General features: G+C 42.5%; 1 protein-coding gene across 1 annotated transcript in view; it reads left to right on the top strand.

Moving 5' to 3' along the window:
• Positions 1-18,148, top strand: part of nudcd1 (NudC domain containing 1) — a 57,218-nt gene that overhangs the window by 23,827 nt on the left and 15,243 nt on the right. The window contains exon 6 of the mRNA XM_034160939.1: positions 14,517-14,724. Within this exon, the coding sequence (XP_034016830.1) occupies positions 14,517-14,724 (208 nt within the window). The remainder of the gene's footprint in view (positions 1-14,516; positions 14,725-18,148) is intronic.

The raw sequence follows: 18,148 nt of genomic DNA, 5'->3' as shown, positions 1-18,148 counted from the left end.
GCGGGCTGAATAAAATCTATCAATCCAGGTATGTGCTGATAAAATGATTTTTCACCCTGGCATGTAGAATTGCAGAGGCGTGGTGTACAGTAGCGCAGTGTTGTGTAGATTTACGTACAGTAGTGGAGTTTTGTGTAGACTTGCTTAAAAACTGTACTTTCTGTGGCCAGTGCTCTATGCCAAAAAAAAATTAAACATGTTTAAACATATTGAATTTTTTTGCATCCACCTCGCATAGCGCTCAGCATACTTCTGCGTAGGGGAGCAAAAACTCAGCGTAGAGCTGCTTAAACTCGGCGTAGTCAGTACACTGCAGTATGCAACTCTACCTTGGCCCTGGTGTGAACGGGGCTCAACCCTGTCCTCCCCTGAGCTGTAGGTAGTGACTGAAAGAACAAGAATACTGATGCAAGTGGCATTGAGGTTTCTCTGTTTGGTATCTGGGCTTACACTTCGGGACAGGGTGAGAAGTTTGGATATTTGGGTTCTGTGATGCTGCTTTTTTGCATCTAAAGCAGCCAGCTGGCGAAGATGCTCTCTGATTTCTCTCCGGAGGTCTTCAAGGCATGTCCATATTTGAGTAGGCCACGGGGAAGACTCAGGACACGCTGGAAGGATTACATCTCCCAGCTGGCTCGGGAACACCTTGGGAACTGTTAGAGGACTTTTCTGTGGATAGGGAAGTATGGTATGAGCTGCTTAATCTGTTGCCACCGTGACCTGGATCCTGATAAGTGGCAGAAAATGAATAAATGATGAAAAGAAGACATGTTCTGTCCCTTGGAAATGTTGGTGTGTCCACCCCCTGATTTGTGTGGCTGTAAGTGATGATTTGTATGAACAATAATCATTATATTTAAAAAAAACAAAAAAAAACAATCGTCTAAAAATTATGAAATATTGAGTGACCACAATCTAGTAATTAAAATGTAGTAAGTCTTCACATTCAGATTCCTTCATTTATCTTCTTCATATTCTTACGTGATGTACTGTTAGTAGAATCCGTTATGATTGGAAATTTGCATTCAGAGTGCAGGGATGGACTGTCTAATACTTTATGTTCAGATGAAGCTTTTAAAAAAATCTGTGGTATATGATCTGAACAAGAGGTCCACTAGTCCCTTTTCACACTCGTACACCCTGTAAACATGCAGACAACAGCGAACGTCTTCCTGAAAAGATTATTTCAAAATGCTCGGATGACTCGGCGTGTTTATTGATGGTGCAGACGCAGCAGAGTAGTGGCAGCTTTTATCAGCTCTCTGCTTTTTTTCACATGGAGAGGGAGAAGTGGGGAAGAGACATCTTCAAAAACGATTGTAAGCGATGGGAGCAGAAATGCAGCAGGGGCAGGACAGATGGTGGCTGTCCTGGTAGAGAAAAGATGTACCCGTACACAAAGTAAATGTGGAGAATTACAGAGAGATGATCAATAAATGTACTAAATCCATGGAAAAAGGCCATGGAGAGCATATAGCTCAGTCATTAGAAAAGAAGATTGTCAGAATTTTGACTTTTGTCTCATCAGTGACATGATGTGAAAATTCTACAGAATGATCTGTTAGATATTGAAGGAAGACATTCAAAGAAATATTTTGATGTAATCTACTATAACCCCAATTCCTTTGAAGTTGGGACGTTGTGTAAAATATAAATAAAAACAGAATATGATGATTTACAAATCCTCTTCAACATATATTCAACTGAATACACCACAAAGACAAGATATCTAATGTTCAAACTGATAAACTTTATTGTTTTTGTGCAAATATTTTCTCATTTTGAAATGGATGCCTGCAACACGTTTGAAAAAAGCTGGGACAGTGGTATGTTTACCACTGTATTACATCACCTTTCCTTCAAACAACACTCAATAAGCGTTTGGGAACTGAGGACACTAATTGTTGAAGCTTTGTAGGTGGAATTCTTTCCCATTCTTGCTTGATGTACGACTTCAGTTGTTCAACAGTCCGGGGTCTCCGTTGTCATATTTTGAGTTTCATAATATGCTACACATTTTCAATGGGCGACAGGTCTGGACTGCAGGCAGGCCAGTCTAGTACCTGCACTCTTTTACTACGAAGCCACACTGTTGTAACACGTGCAGAATGTGGCTTGGCATTGTCTTGCTGAAATAATCAGGGACGTCCCTGAAAAAGACGTTGCTTGGATGACAGCATGTGTTGCTTCAAAACCTGGATGTACCTTTCAGCATTGACGGTGCCATCACAGATGTGTAAGTTGCCATGCCATGGGCACTAACACACCCCCATACCATCACAGGTGCTGGCTTTTGAACTTTGCGATGGAAACAATCTGGATGGACTTTTTCCTCTTTTGTCCGGAGGACACGATATCCATGATTTCCAAAAACAATTAGAAATGTGGACTCATCAGACCACAGCACACTTTTCCATTTTGCGTCTGTCCATTTCAAATGAGCTCCGGCCCAGACAAGGCGGAGGTGTTTCTGGATGTTGTTGATGTATGGCTTTCACTTTGCATGGTAGCGACGAACAGTGTTAACGGACAGTGGTTTTCTGAAGTGTTCCTGAGCCCATGCAGTAAGATCCTTTACAGAATGATGTCAGTTTTTAATGTAGTGACGCCTGAGGGATCAAAGGTCATGGGCATTCAGTGTTGGTTTTCGGACTTGCTTCTTAAGTGTAGAAAGTTCTCCAGATTCTCTGAATCTTCTGATTATATTATGAACTGTAGATGATGGAATCCCTAAATTCCTTGCAATTGAACATTGAGAAACATTGTTCTTAAACTGTTGGACTATTTTTGATGCAGTTGCTCACAGAGTGGTGATCCTCACCCCATCTTTGCTTGTGAATGGCTGAACCTTTTGGGGATGTTCCTTTTATACCCAATCATGACACTCACCTGTTTCCAATTAGGTGTTCTTTGAGCATTCATCAACTTTGCCAGTCTTTTGTTGCCCCGTCCCAACTTTTTTGAAATGTGTTGCAGTTATTCTTTTCAAAATGAGCAAATATTTGGACAAAAACAAAAAAGTCTATCAGTTTGAACATTAAATAGCTTGTCTTTGTGGTGTATTCAGTTAATTATAGGTTGAAGAGGATTTACAAATCATTGTGTTCTGTTTTTATTTACATTTTACACAACGTCCCAACGTCATTGGAATTGGGCTTGTACAAATTTGAAGTGTCAACATAATTTGATGAATTTCTCTGACAAACAGTGGACTTGGGTCAGATTCCCGTTCACACCACATTCAAAAAGACACATCATCTGTATTGTCTCAGTCCACCCAGCTATAAGAGGGCACCGGCCTTCGATGGTAAATGACCTGCAATGGGCTGGCGTCCTGTGGGGGTGGGGGGGTCAAAGACTCTCATCTGCTTCATGCTGTGGTATCCTAGGATAAATACCGGCACCCGTGGGATTCAGGGCTTATGTGGGGGCTTTCGTCTGCTCCTTGACAGAGTCATCCTCACATTTTCATCTCTGTTCAAAGTACATTTTGAGTCGTAGCATCAGCAGATGTGCAGACAGAGAGTGGCACTAATTAGAAATCCAACATGTGCTCTCTGACAATGATTAAAAAATTAATCCACTGCAACATTTTATGCAGTCTTATCCAGTATAGGACGGACATTAAAGCTGAGATGTGTAGGGTTTAGTGTCATCTTGTGGTGAGGTTGCTGTCACTGTAGAGAAGCTTGAATCTTCGTCTGGACTGGGTTGCTTGACGCGAGGACATTTCGCTTCATATCGCAGAAGCTTCCTCAGCTAAAATTCTTGCTCTGGTAGTCTGACTTCTGTCTTGACCCTTGTAGAGAAGAACAAACAGAAGCCACAAAAGCTGGAGTTTTAAACCTAACCAGACCCCTCCTACCGAGAGAGTACACTACACTGTTCTGTTTGTAACTAGGGATCCTGTCCTTAGGGTGAACTAATTTCTGTCTCAAGGTGTTAACACCCTAAGGACAGGATCCCTAGTTACAAACAGAGCAGTGTAGTGTACTCTATCAGAAGTCAGAAAAACTGTAACGAACACTACATAGGTGAGACTAAGCAGCTGTTACACAAAAGGCTATACCAGCACCACAGAGAAGGCGCCAGTGGACCTCAGTCTGTAGTTCATCTTCACCTTAAAGACACTAACCACACGTTTGAGGACAAGGAAGTTAAAATCTTAGCCAGAGAGAAGAAATGGTTTGAGAGAGGGGTGAAGGAGGCATTGTATGTGAAACAGTTGAAACCCAGCCTTAACCAGGGAGGGGGTCTGAGACATGCTTTGTCCCCTGTTTACAATGGTGTACTCAGGTCAAAGCAGTTTCAGTCTTTTGTTCATGGTAATGAGTCATTCACGTCATCAGGAGATGCGTCAGGAGAGCCGTCAGGAGAGGCATCATTCCCATCATTAGGAGGGACAGCTACCCTGTCATTAGGAGGGTGCTAACTAGAGCACAATAGGTGTTAATTAAAGCAGTTGTTTAGTCACTAGCCAATAGCAGTCTGCCTCTCGGTAGGAGTGGTCTGGTTAGGTTTAAAACTCCAGCTTTTGTGGCTACAGAAGTCAGACTACCAGAGCAAGAATTTTAGCTGAAGAAGCTTCTGCGATTGGAAGCGAAATGTCCTCGCGTCAAGCAACCCAGTCCAGTCGAAGGTTCAAGCTTCTCTACTGTGGAAACCACCTGGACAACTGAGAGCCTTCACAGAAATATATGCTGTCACTGGTCATGATTTTGTGTCTATTCATGGTGTCACTTTTTTGGTGATGGGGATCCATGCTGTCTTGTCTTCTCTTGAGGTAAGTAACATGTATGACCCTCTCTTTCACAGAAAATGAGAGTTCTCAAACTTAGCCTGCCTTAGCAATCTGGAGACTGTGCATAGCAACTACTGATTCGTCTTGCCTTCAGTCTTCTGGCTGTTCTGGGCTACTATATCCACATGGCGGTGAGTGGGTGGCTACATGAAGAGAGCATTCTGACATGAAGTGAAAGGTTTGGCAGCTCTCTTGTCTCTTCCTTATTATATTCTTTGTTGTTTCAGTTACCAACAAAAGGTGCTAATGAACACATTCCTCACATCACCATCAGATATGAAGCGTTTGTTACTTTGGATGATTGAGTTCAGCTTCACTACTTGATAATCTGTGATCTGTGAGTTCTCTCTAAGTAAATTTAAGTGGTGTTGGTGTTGCGCTTGTACTGCAAAAAAGTGAGGGAGTCCATCCCAGCCATTCTAGTGTAGGCAGTAATTCAAAAACAATAAATCTTATTGTCTTCTACGTCTCCAACTGAAAAAGGCATATAACAAGGACAAACTGATTAAAATCTCGTCAGTGTTGATGCACCAGATCAATCAAATTCACTGTCAATAAAAATGGGAGTGTCAGGGCGCAGTTCTGTGTGCTCAAAAGGCAAAATTGCAGCGGGTCTATCAGAGACTGTCCTTAGCAATGACAGCAGCATAACAGACAAATGGGAGATGATGGATTCATTGATGGCAGTGTAGAAGTTCACCATCATTGTTTTTGGCAGATTGAACTTCCTCAGCTGCCACAGAAAGTACTTACTCTGTTGTGCTCTCTTGGTGAGAGAGCTGACATTCAGCTCCCACTTGAGGCTCTGGATGATGGTGATCAGCAGATAATGGAAGGACTCTACAATAGTGACTGGGGAGTTACACAGGGTGGTAGGGTTGGCTGGGACTGGGTTCTTCCTGAAGTCAACAACCATTAACACTGTCTTGAGGGCGTTTAGCTTCAGATTATCCTGTTTGCACCAGGACACCAGGTGATCGATCTCCTGTCTGGAGACTGACTTGTCCCCATCAGAGATGAGACCAATGAGGGTTGTATTGCCCACAAACTTCAGTAGCTTTACAGACTGGTGGCCAGCGGTGCAGCCGTTGGTGTACAAGGAGAAGAGTAGAGGGGAAAGAACTCAGCCTTGGGGGGATCGGTACTGATGGACCGTGTGTTAGAGACGTGTCCCCAGCTTCACATGCTGCCTCGTGTTGAACAGGAGGCAGCATGTGCAGTCCTGAGATAGTCCTGCAGCAGGGCCGGGATGATCGTATTGAAAGCAGAGCTGAAGTCCACAAACAGAATCCTGGCCTAGGATCCTGGGGAGTCCAGATGCTGGAGGATGAGGTGGAGGTCCGTGTTGACAGCGTCATTGACCGACCTGGCTCTGTTGGTGAACTGTGGGGGTCAGAGATGACATGAGGTGTGTGAGGAGAAGGTGCTCTAAGGTCTTCATCACCACAGAGGTCAGGGCGATGGGTCTGAAGTCATTAAGTCCTGAAGTTCTTTGGTTTTTTTTTTGGAGATGGGAATGATGGTGGAGGCTTTGAAGCATGCTGGCACCTGGCATGTCTCCAGTGAGGTATTGAAGTTCTCTATGAACACGGGGCACAGTTGGTCTGCACAGTTCTTCAACATGGATTGGGAGACAGTCAGGTCCGGCTGCTTTGCATGTGTTTTACTTTTTGAAGAGCCTGTTGACATCTCTCTCATGAATGAGAGGGGGTGGTGGGGGAGGGGTCGTGGTGGGTTGGAGCTGTTGGTTGTCATTGGGGATGGTGGTAAGACTGTCCCACTGTTCAAAAAAAATCTTTCATGCATAAATATCGTGCAACGTGGCACGATCTGCTCGCCAACACTACGTGCAGCTTGTCGAGTAAAGAAGTGAATAGAGTAAGTGATTGTGTCAGCGCACCGCATCAGAGCGCAGCTCATCTGAACGATTATAACAAGATGTTAAATCTGCCATAAACATACTTTTACAGCTGCACACAAGAAGGAAAGAACTGTTTTACCAAGCCATGACAGTGTAAACATGACAAATAATTACGCTTTTAGACTGCTCCAAAGGCTTTCTCTAGCTTGTTCAGTGCGTGCACACGAATGGCTCCGGCTGGAGCAGTCCTCTGTGATTCAGGAAGGAATTAGAGCCATTTTCAGCAGTCAACTTGCAGAGAAAATTATTAATCTGCTACCAAATAATTATTTTCTATACGCAGCGTCCAACACAGAGCGCGTGGCAGCCGGTGGAGCAAAGCACTGCGTCCAGCTGGGAACACATCGGGTAGGATCATCACAACGATGTGTGTGCAAGTGCGCAGATCAAAGTCGTGCAAGTGTCAGGGCACTTTTAGACTCTTTAAACCTGACCTTGTCCCCACTCTTGAAAGCCTCCTCGTATGCCTCCTCAACTGTCTTGAGTTTAGGACTGAACCAAGGTTTGTCATTGTTATACCTCACCGTGGTTCATGATGGTATGCAGCAAGTCACAGGAGCTGATATATGAAATCACAGCAACTGTGTTCTCTTCCAGACTTTTTGTGGCAGTCTTGAACATATCCCAGTCCGTTTTTTCTGAAGATGCTTGTAGATCCTCCGCAGCCTCACTGCTCCATAGTTTAGATGTCCTCACTACAGGTTTGCAGAGCTTCCATTTCTGCCTGTAGGAATCAGGTGGACCATGGCATGGTCTGAGTGGCCCAGTTCAGTGATGAACAAACCTATACCCTGCCAGTTTCATGAGTTGGTGTCTGCATTCTGAAATCAACTATCACTTACCTTGAAATGTTAACAGAATGTAGCAAGCACTTGTACCAAAGCAGCATTAGCCAGCGGGGGGATGTTGTGCTCTCAGAGCACTCTTGTTCTTCATTTCACAGATCAGTATGAGGAGTGAAACTGTTGATGCATTTAAAAGTTTCTGATTCTTAAAGCTGAACATGCATCCAGCTGTAAGAATCCATTCCTGCTTTGTCCTTTTTCATATGTGTAGAAAGTGGGAACCTATAACCTGCGGCAAGAAATAAAAAGGAGAAAATATCACTTTATGGAAATGCTGTTCAAATTTTCCATTTGATAGGTGGCTAAAAGAAGGATTTAGGATGTGAAAGCTTCAAAGTGATTTTATTTTGCAAGCATTTAGTTCATAAAGAAACTAACAACCCTTAACTAGAAAATGCAGTTTGAGCACAAGCCTTTAAATCCGTTTGAGAGGATTGTTCAAACTACTGTTATCTACTTTGAAGCCAAAGGCATCTTACTGGATGTCTGAGCCTGTTAGAGGTAATGTCGAGGAAAATCACGGGGCATTACTGTAGTATGTACTAGAAGTAAGCAAGCGAGTAGTTGACATACAGTTGCATGTACTGCACTGCCGCCAACTTACATGTACTTTTGATTCTGATGTTTACAGATGACACCCATGCTTACCCACATGTGCTGTGAAAACTTCTGTTTTGCAATGGCAGACTTTTTTTTTTTTAACAGTTCATGTACAGTAGTGTTCAGAATAATAGTAGTGCTATATGATTTAAAAGATTAATCCAGGTTTTGAGTATGTTTTTTATTGTTACATGGGAAACAAGGTACCAGTAGATTCAGTAGATTCTCACAAATCCAACAAGACCAAGCATTCATGATATGCACACTCTTAAGGCTATGAAATTGGGCTATTAGTAAAAAAAAAAAAAAAAAAAAAGTAGAAAAGGGGGTGTTCACAATAATAGTAACATCTACTGTTGACGCTACAAACTCAAAACTATTATGTTCCAACTGCTTTTTTAGCAATCCTGTGAATCACTAATGTTGGGAAAGTGTAGTGACACGGACCCACAACAGGGGGCGTAAATGAACGGACAATGGATAAGCCAAAATATAACAATTTAATGTTGCAAATTGTGCACAACGGAATACAGACAAATGCAGTTTGAGAATGATAGTCAATTATACGAAAAGTGACGTGTGGGCAGGCTCGAGGATAGAAGACGTCCATCTAGAGAAGAGCCAGGTCCCACACGGCTTCCACCGCCAACGGATCTGAAGAACACCGGAGCCGACAAGTCCTGAATCTCCAGGTGGCCACCGTCTCCAGCTGTCAGACCTGGTACTGCTGGCAGGAAGCAGAGACAGTTAATGGTGGGTGTGTGGATACACACCCAGTAAATCCTCACACACAGATACAGTTCCTCCGGGAGGGAGCACCTCCACCTCCGAAGTAGGAACACACTAGCAGCTCCTGTTACCACTTATCTGGATGGAGTGAGAGGCGAAGACGTCGCTTCTCTCACTACACGCCAACCCAGCAGAGTGCACCACAGGAAAAACAGCTGCAAAACAGATCACACGTAAGTCACAGTAGGGATACAGCAGAGAATATTACCTAAGTAGTAGATGATATCTCAGCAGCGAGGTGGAGTTGCTGCCCGGCTTTTATGGTGATGTGGTGATGATGAGTGACAGCTGGTGCTGTTGATGAGTGACAGCTGTCACTCCCGGTTGCTCCAACGCCCTCTCGTGCCTGAAGCCCGCACTTCAGGCAGGGCACCCTCTGGTGGTGGGCCAGCAGTACCTCCTCTTCAGCGGCCCACATAACAACTAAACTAGTATTTAGTTCTATAACCACAGTTTTTAATGATTTCTTCACATCTGCGAGGCATTACATTTGTTGGTTTGGAACCAAGATTTTGCTCGTTTACTAGTTTGCTTGGGGTCATTGTCTTGTTGAAACACCCATTTCAAGGGCATGTCCTCTTCAGCATAAGGCAGCATGACCTCTTCAAGTATTTTGACATATCCAAACTGATCCATGATACCTGGTATGCGATATATAGACCCAACACCATAGTAGGAGAAACATGCCCATATCATGATGCTTGCACCACCATGCTTCACTGTCTTCACTGTGAACTGTGGCTTGAATTCAGAGTTTGGGGGTTGTCTCACAAACTGTCTGTGGCCCTTGGATCCAAAAAGAACAATTTTACTCTCATCAGTCCACAAAATATTCCTCCAGTCTCTTTAGGCCAGTTGATGTGTTCTTTGGCAAATTGTAACCTCTTCTGCACGTCTTTTATTTAACAGAGGGACTTTGCGGGGGATTCTTGCAAATAAATTAGCTTCACACAGGCGTCTTCTAACTGTCACAGCACTTTCAGGTAACTCCAGACTGTCTTTGATCATCCTGGAGCTGATCAATGGGTGAGCCTTTGCCATTCTGGTTGTTATTCTATCCATTTTGATGGTTGTTTTCCGTTTTCTTCCACGCATCTCTGTTTTTTTTTGTTTTTTTTTTTTTGTCCATTTTAAAGCATTGGAGATCATTGTAGATGAACAGCCTATATTTTTTTGCACCTGCGTATAAGTTTTCCCCTCTCCAATCAACTTTTTAATCAAACTACGCTGTTCTTCTGAACAATGTCTTGAACGTCCCCTTTTCCTCAGGCTTTGAAAGAGAAAAGCATGTTCAACAGGTGCTGGCTTCATCCTTAAATAGGGGACACCTGATTCACACCTGTTTGTTCCACAAAATTGACGAACTCACTGACTGAATGCCACACTACTATTATTGTGAACACCCCCTTTTCTACTGTTTTTTTTTTTTTTTTTTTTTTTTTTTACTAATAGCCCAATTTCATAGCCTTAAGAGTGTGCATATCATGAATGCTTGGTCTTGTTGGATTTGTGAGAATCTACTGAATCTACTGGTACCTTGTTTCCCATGTAACAATAAGAAATATACTCAAAACCTGAATTAATCTTTTTAGTCACATAGCACTACTATTATTCTGAACACTACTGTATATGCACGCTCCACATTTAATTTTTTTTTTTTTTGGGGGGGGGGGGGGTTGTTTCAGTTACTAGCACCCAGCTGCCTGATGGGATAGTGTATTGTAGTGTATTTTATCTGCACACTGTGAAGGTAGTAGATCGTCCTCTTACTGTTCAAATCCTAAATGCATACTGAGTATTTGGATGTCCATCAGATTGTGACTTATTTAATTTATTTTTTTGCCTGTTAATGGAGGAGGGAGTAGACTGGTTGTCTGCCAGGGTGATTGCCATCTAGGACCCAAAGCTTTTTGTTTTGTCATGTATACAGTGACACCAGCGCATGCTCCCAGACTTGAGTTGTCTAAGTATAGTAAACTAGTACAAATATTGTGACGTAGCCATTGTCAAGGTCATTCTTACTTTCACGTCTAGCACATTATGAGGGCTGATTCAGAAGATTTGAGCCTGAAATAGAAAAAAATATGGTGTGGTTCTCCATCATTTGCATTCTGAGAAACCAGCATGTCTTGAAAATATTTGAAGTTTTGACTCACTGGGTGCAATGTTGAGAAATGTGGTTTCTCAGAATGCAAAAGATGGAGAACCACATTCTAGTTACTTCTCAATTACCTTTCATATTTTGGATTTGAAGGAAAATATGAGCCTGAATATTATACTTTCTTCTTAAATATGAGGATATTTGCTGCTACATTATAATTCTGTACGTTTGTGTGTAATTGGACACAACACGATGTGCATTTACAATGGGCGGGCCTTCACAAACCTAATCTAACTGGCTCCTCACAGATAGAGGGAAGCCGTCTCCATATCTGAAGCCCACGCATGCATAATGGGAGTGTAACCAAACCCTTTGTCTGTTGAGACTTTGAACCAGTTAAAACCAGGTTCCAAGCACTTCTAAACAGATAACAAAGGCAAATACTTGATAACTAACGTAAAATAAGGAGTTAACACAGATCTTATTTAACAGAACCCACACAAACACTGAGAGAACATGCAAATTACACACAGAAAGACCCAGGCAGGAAACAATCCCACAACCTTCTTGATGTGAGGCAACAGTGTTAACCAGTAAGCCACCATGCTGCCCAAGATGAGGTTGTGTGCTTTGGATTATGAGCCCTCCCTTCCTAAATACTCTTCTTCTCCTCATCATTCTGGTACAACTTAATCTTTTCTCCTCTGTTCTTATCTAAGGCCACAACAAATGGCTCAGATCATCATTGGTAAATGCTGCATTGAGTCAAACTGTCACCTACAATCTAAACTACTGCATGGCACTAGTTTGAGAGTTTGATGCAAAACAAGTGATATTAGACAGAGAAGAAGGGCCTTTATTATCCTTGTACATACATAAAAAGAAATATGTCCTCTGCATTTAACCCATAATAATTATACAGTGAGGAAAATAAGTATTTGAACACCCTGCGGTTTTGCAAGTTCTCCCACTTAGAAATCATGGAGGGGTCTGAAATTTTCATCTTAGGTGCATGTCCACTGTGAGAGACGTAATCTAAAAAAAAAATTACAGACCTGTTAATTTTTCTTTAAGAAGCCCTCTTATTCTGCACTCTTTACCTGTATTAATTGCACCTGTTTGAACTTGTTACCTGTATAAAAGACACCTGTTCACACACTCAGTCTATCACACTCCAACCTGTCCACCATAGCCAAGACCAAAGAGCTGTCTAAGGACACCAGGGACAAAACTGTAGACCTGCACAAGGCTGGGATGGACTACAGGACAACAGGCAAGCAGCTTGGTAGAAGACAACAACTGTTATTTATTCGAAAGTGGAAGAAACACAAGATGACTGTCAATCTCCCTCGGTCTGAGATTCCATGCAAGATCTCACTTTGTGGGGTAAGGATGATTCTGAGAAAGCTCAGAACTACACAGGAGGACCTGGTCAATGACCTGAAGAGAGCCGGGACCACAGTCACAAAGATTACATTAGTAACACATGATGCTGTCATGGTTTAAAATCCTGCAGGGCAGCAAGGTCCCCCTGCTCAAGCCAGCACATGTCCAGGCCCATTTGAAGTTCACCAGTGACCATCTGGATGATCCAGAGGAGGCATGGGAGAAGGTCATGTGGTCAGATGAGTCCAGAATAGAGCTTTTTGGAATCAACTCCACTTACCATGTTTAGAGGATGAGAACAACCCCAAGAAAACCATCCCAACCGTGAAGCATGGGGGTGGAAACATCATACTCTGGGAGTGCTCTTCTGCAAAGGGGACAGGACAACTGCACCATATTGAAGGGAGGATGGATGGGGTCATATATTGTGAGATTTTGGCAAACAACCTCCTTCCCTCAGTAAGAGCATTGAAGATGGGTCATGGCTGGGTCTTCCAGCATGACAGTGACCCCAAACACACAGCCAGGGCAACTAAGGAGGGCCTCCATAAGAAGCATTTCAAGGTCCTGGAGTGGCCTGGCCAGTCTCCAGACCTGAACTCAATAGAAAATCTTTGGAGGGAGCTGAAACTCCAAACGTGAAAGATCTAGAGAAGATCTGTATGGAGGAGTGGACCAAAATCCCTGCTGCAGTGTGTGCAAACTTGGTCAAGAACTACAGGAAAGATTTGACCTCTGTAATTGCGAACAAAGGCTACTGTACCAAATATTAACATTGATTTTCACAGGTGTTCAAATACTTATTTGCAGCAGTACCATACAAATAAATGATTAAAAAAATCATACATTGTGGTTTCCGGAATTTTTGTTTTAGATTACGTCTCTCACAGTGGACATGCACCTAAGATGAAAATTTCAGACCCCTCCATGATTTCTAAGTGGGAGAACTTGCAAAATCGCAGGGTGTTCAAATACTTATTTTCCTCACTGTAGTTAGACACAATCCAACCACTAGGATCAGTGGCCAGCCACAGTCCGGCGCCCCAGAGACCAAGTCCAGATGTAGAGAAGGTGTCTTGGTCAGGCCCAAAGAAAGAAGCAAACCCTAAAGGAGTGTTCAAAATGTATTTGCGGTATCTTAATTTTGTGCTTCATCAAATTTTGGCATCACTTTGATCCCACACAGTACTTTGCATTGACATTAAAGTGAAAATTATGAATGAATAAACATTTAAGACAGTGAATTATTAGGGGGTTAAGACAGCACCTTAAAGTGTGCCCAAGAAATTAAATGATGTGCATATTTTTACAAAACACTGGGTATTTATTTTCATTAATATTGTATATCCACTTACTCTAATTAAGGGTTATGGGGGGCTGTAGCCTATCCCAGCAGTCGTAGGGCTTGAGGCGGGGTGCACCCTGAGCGGGACGCCAGTCTGTCGCAAGGTGACATATAGACAAACAAACACATTAACACCCACACATACATCTACAGTCAATTTAAAGATTCCAGTTCACCTAACCTGCATGTCTTTGGATGTAGGGGGAAGCTCAGAAGGGTGTGCACATATTTGCAGAGCTTAAAGACTTAAAACATGCAAAAATATTGAAAGGTGTTCATATTTCTGCAGAGCTTTAGAGATTTAAAACATGCAAAAACATTGAAAGGTGTTGATATTTCTGCAGCGCTTTAGAGATTTAACATGTGCAAAAACATTGAAAGGTGGGCATATTTCTGCAGAGCTTTAGAGATTTAACATGTGCAAAAACATTGAAAGGTGGGCATATTTCTGCAGAGCTTTAGAGATTTAACATGTGCAAAAACATTGAAAGGTGGGCATATTTCTGCAGAGCTTTAGAGATTTAAGATGTGCTAAAAAAAAATCTAAAAAATAAAATTTCTTCAGTAGTATACTGTGGACTTTTTCATGTAACATAATTCATTTATTTCAAACCTACATTGGCCTTCAGTTCTGTTTTTCCTCTTCTTTTTTGTATTTACTTATTTTTATTCTGACCACTGGAACAAGACTGTCATTAAAGTTGTCTACTTATTTCTCTGATTTTTAGAGCCAATTTACTTCTGGCAGCAGACAGCTGAGGACATCACCGTGTCTCTGCGTATGCCTGAGGGGTTCACCAAAGAAAACGTACAGTTCCAGTTGACTGCGGACCGTGTGAGAGTTGGAGTTCAGGGATTCCCTCCCCTACTGGAAGGCCAGCTGTTCACATCTGTCGACCCTGAAGCCAGCACCTGGATCATCAGAAATGACAAAAGGTTAGCAACCTAGAATGTGTACCTCTGTTCTTTCTGATTTATCTCTGATACACAGACACAACATAGATTCTGAATGAACAGAAAAAAGAGGTCTGTCTGTTTGTGAACAGCCTGGATCCCACAGTTTTTCATATATCATTATGCAATGATATATCATCATATATCATTATGAGGTTTCATATCCTCATAGGCAGGGACTGATTCTATTTTCTATTTAACATCTAACGATTTTTCAAAATTCATAACTTTGTCAAAAAAGATCAAATTTCTTTCATATTTGAGAGTGTTATGTAGGATTGTGTCCTGTATCAGCTGACAAGTTTGATCCAGATTACAGATTTTATTTTTATACAATAAGTACAATAAATTTATGCAAAATGACTGGAGACGTCTCTTCAACATTGTGTTGAGGTCTGGGACAGTGCCTAAGGAGTGGCAAACTGGGGTGGTGGTCCCTATATTTAAAAAAGGGGACCAGAGAGTGTCTGCCAGTTACAGGGGCATCACATTACTCAGCCTCCCTGGTAAAGTCTACTCCAGGGTGCTGGAAAGGAGGGTTCGGCCGATAGTCAAACCTCTGATTGAAGAGGAACAATGCGGGTTCCGTCCTTGTCGTGAAACAACTGTATAGCTCTTGACTCTCACAAGGATCCTGGAGGGTGCCTGGGAGTATGCTCACCCAGTCTACATGTGTTTTCTGAACTTGGAGAAGGCATATGATCGGGTACCCCGGGAGATATTGTAGGAGGTGCTGCAGGAGTATGGAGTAAGGGGGTCCCTTCTCAGAGCCATCCAATCTCTGTACTCATAAAGCGAGAGCTGTGTTTAGGTGCTTGGCAATAAGTCTGACTCATCTCCGGTGGAGGTTGACCTTCGCCAGGGCTGCGCCTTGTCACCAATCCTGTTTGTGATATTCATGGACAGGATATCAAGCCGTAGTCGGGGGAGGAGGGTTTCCAGTTTGGTGGGCTCAGGGTCTCATTACTGCTTTTTGCAGATGATGTAGTCCTGTTGGCTTCATTGGCCGGTGACCTCCAACACTCTTTGGATTGGTTCACAGCCAAGTGTGAAGCGGCTGGGATGAGGATCAGCACTTCTAAATCTGAGGCCATGGTTCTCAGTAGGAAATCAATGGATTGCCTGCTCCAGGTAGGGAATACGGTCTTGTCCCAAGTGAAGAAGTTCAAGTACCTCGAGGTCTTGATCATGAGTGAGGGGACGGTGGAGCGTGAGATTGGCCAGAGAATCGTGCAGCAGGGGCGGCATTACATTCCTTCTACCGTACTGTTGTGACAAAAAGGGAGCAGAGCCAAAAGGCGAAGCTCTACTGGTCAATCTTCATTCCTACTCTCACCTATGGTCATGAGGGTTGGGTCATGACTGAAAGAACTAGATCATGGGTACAAGCGGCTGAAATGGGCTTCCTCAGGAAGGTGGCTGGTGTCTCCCTTAGAGATAGGGTGAGAAGTTCAGTCATTCTGAGGGAGCTCGGAGTAGAGTCGCTGCTCTTTCGCGTTGAAAGGAGCCAGCTGAAGTGATTCGGGTATCTGGTAGGGATGCCTCCTGGGCACCTCCCTAGAGAGGTGTTCCAGGCAAGTCCGTCTGGGAGGACACCCTGGAGAAGACCCAGGACTAGATGGAGAGATTATATCTCCACACTGGCCTGAGAACGCCTCAGGATCCCCCAGTCAAAGGTGGTTAATGTGGCACAGGAAAGGGAAGTCTGGGGTCCCCTGCTGCAGCTGTTGCCCCCCGTGACCCAAACCTGGAAAAGTGGTTGAAGATGAGAAATGAGTGACTGGAAGACATATGCACAAGATATTGGACAATATTGAACATAACTCTGTTCATTATGTAATCATCGTGCAGAAGGGGGAGGAATTATATAGTCATTGATCAAAATCAATCACAAATGCACAACACAAAGTGAGGAATTGCACAAGTAAGCATCCCCTCAAGAAGATCATCACAGCCAGATTTTGTAGGGTCTGAAATTGTTGCTCACAAGAGATTGACATGTTTTTGTTTTGAAAACTTTGTCAGCTTTGATAAGCAGCTGCAACAGTGGTTTAAAGTTCTGCATCAGCTCATGCAGTTCTTGGAATCAGTTACCATAATTTCCGGACTATAAGCCGCTACTTTTTTCACACGCTTTGAACACTGTGGCATTTACAATGATGCGGCTAATTTATGGATTTTTATAGGCTTTTTCATAAGTTGAAATATGTCAGTTGATGCTGTCAATTGATTTCCTGAAAGCTGCGCTCCTCATGGCAGTGTTCACACACAGTGAAAATATAAGGTCTTACCTGTCTCTCTCCGGCACTTTGCACCAGAGTTGCGCCGTCAGATCAGTTAGCGGAGCGGAGCCTTCTCCCCCCACCCTTCCAAACCGGTTCTCTGTCTTGGCGCAACAAGTACAAAAAGTCACAGCGCCTCATTAACGTCTCATTTACCACAGACTCCATCTGATCCTGGCTGCACGCGATGAAAGTTAGAAAAACAAAAATTTTAAATTACTCAGTTCTCTGTGTTGAGCAGAGACACCCTGTGTGCGCTGAGTGACATGCGTATCAAGATTTACATGTAACACTTCAAGGGAAAAAAACATTTACGGTATGTAGTTACGGTAATTAAAAGTTAAAAAATCTTTATCTCACATATTTCTGTGTAAATACCTCATGTTACAAAGTGGAGACCCGCGGCTTATAGACAAGTGCGGCTTATTTATGTACAATTTCTTTTTTCTTTTTAAAATTGGTGGGTGTGGCTAATATTCAGGTGCACTCTATAGTATGGAAATTACGTAGTTTCATTGTTATACATATTTTTTTTTTTTTTTTTTTTCTGCAGTTACCTGAACACCGGCTGTACATTAATTTCAAAATCTAATCCTTTCTGTCTGCAAACATATATATTTGGTGTTTCTGAGGTGAATGGAATCAGGTTCACTTCTAAGTATATTTCAAAGAACTTACACCTCCTTTATTAAAATGCATAAAGGATATAATTGCAGAAGGGTTACATTTATTTGCATAGTTTTTGATTAGTGAATGTCATAATAGAACTTTTCTTATCAATAACTAAATAAATAAAGTAACCTGATTTTACTATGGCAGTTTCATATTTTCAGATCATGTGAACTGCTACCGTGTTCTACACTTAAATTTAAAATGATTTTTTTGGCTGCATGTCATTTTGTTCATAGTTTATTTATTTGTCCATTTTACATTTAACAGGGCAGTTGTGGTTAAGGAAAGGTTCTCAGCATCACTACTAAAAATGTGATTTTGTTTTATTTAGTTTATTACATTTTTTGAAATGTGATTCAGATTTTATTCTAATTTATTCACTTTCCCCTTTGGTGAACACGCCTCCCCCATTATTAAGTAAAGAGAATAGGTTCTTATGTTTATCATTTGTG

The sequence above is a fragment of the Thalassophryne amazonica genome, chromosome 20 (genome assembly GCF_902500255.1).
Source record: "Thalassophryne amazonica chromosome 20, fThaAma1.1, whole genome shotgun sequence".
NCBI classification, from domain to species: domain Eukaryota; kingdom Metazoa; phylum Chordata; class Actinopteri; order Batrachoidiformes; family Batrachoididae; genus Thalassophryne; species Thalassophryne amazonica.
Note: the sequence above shows the minus strand (reverse complement) of the source record. Positions and strands in the feature narration are given on the sequence as shown.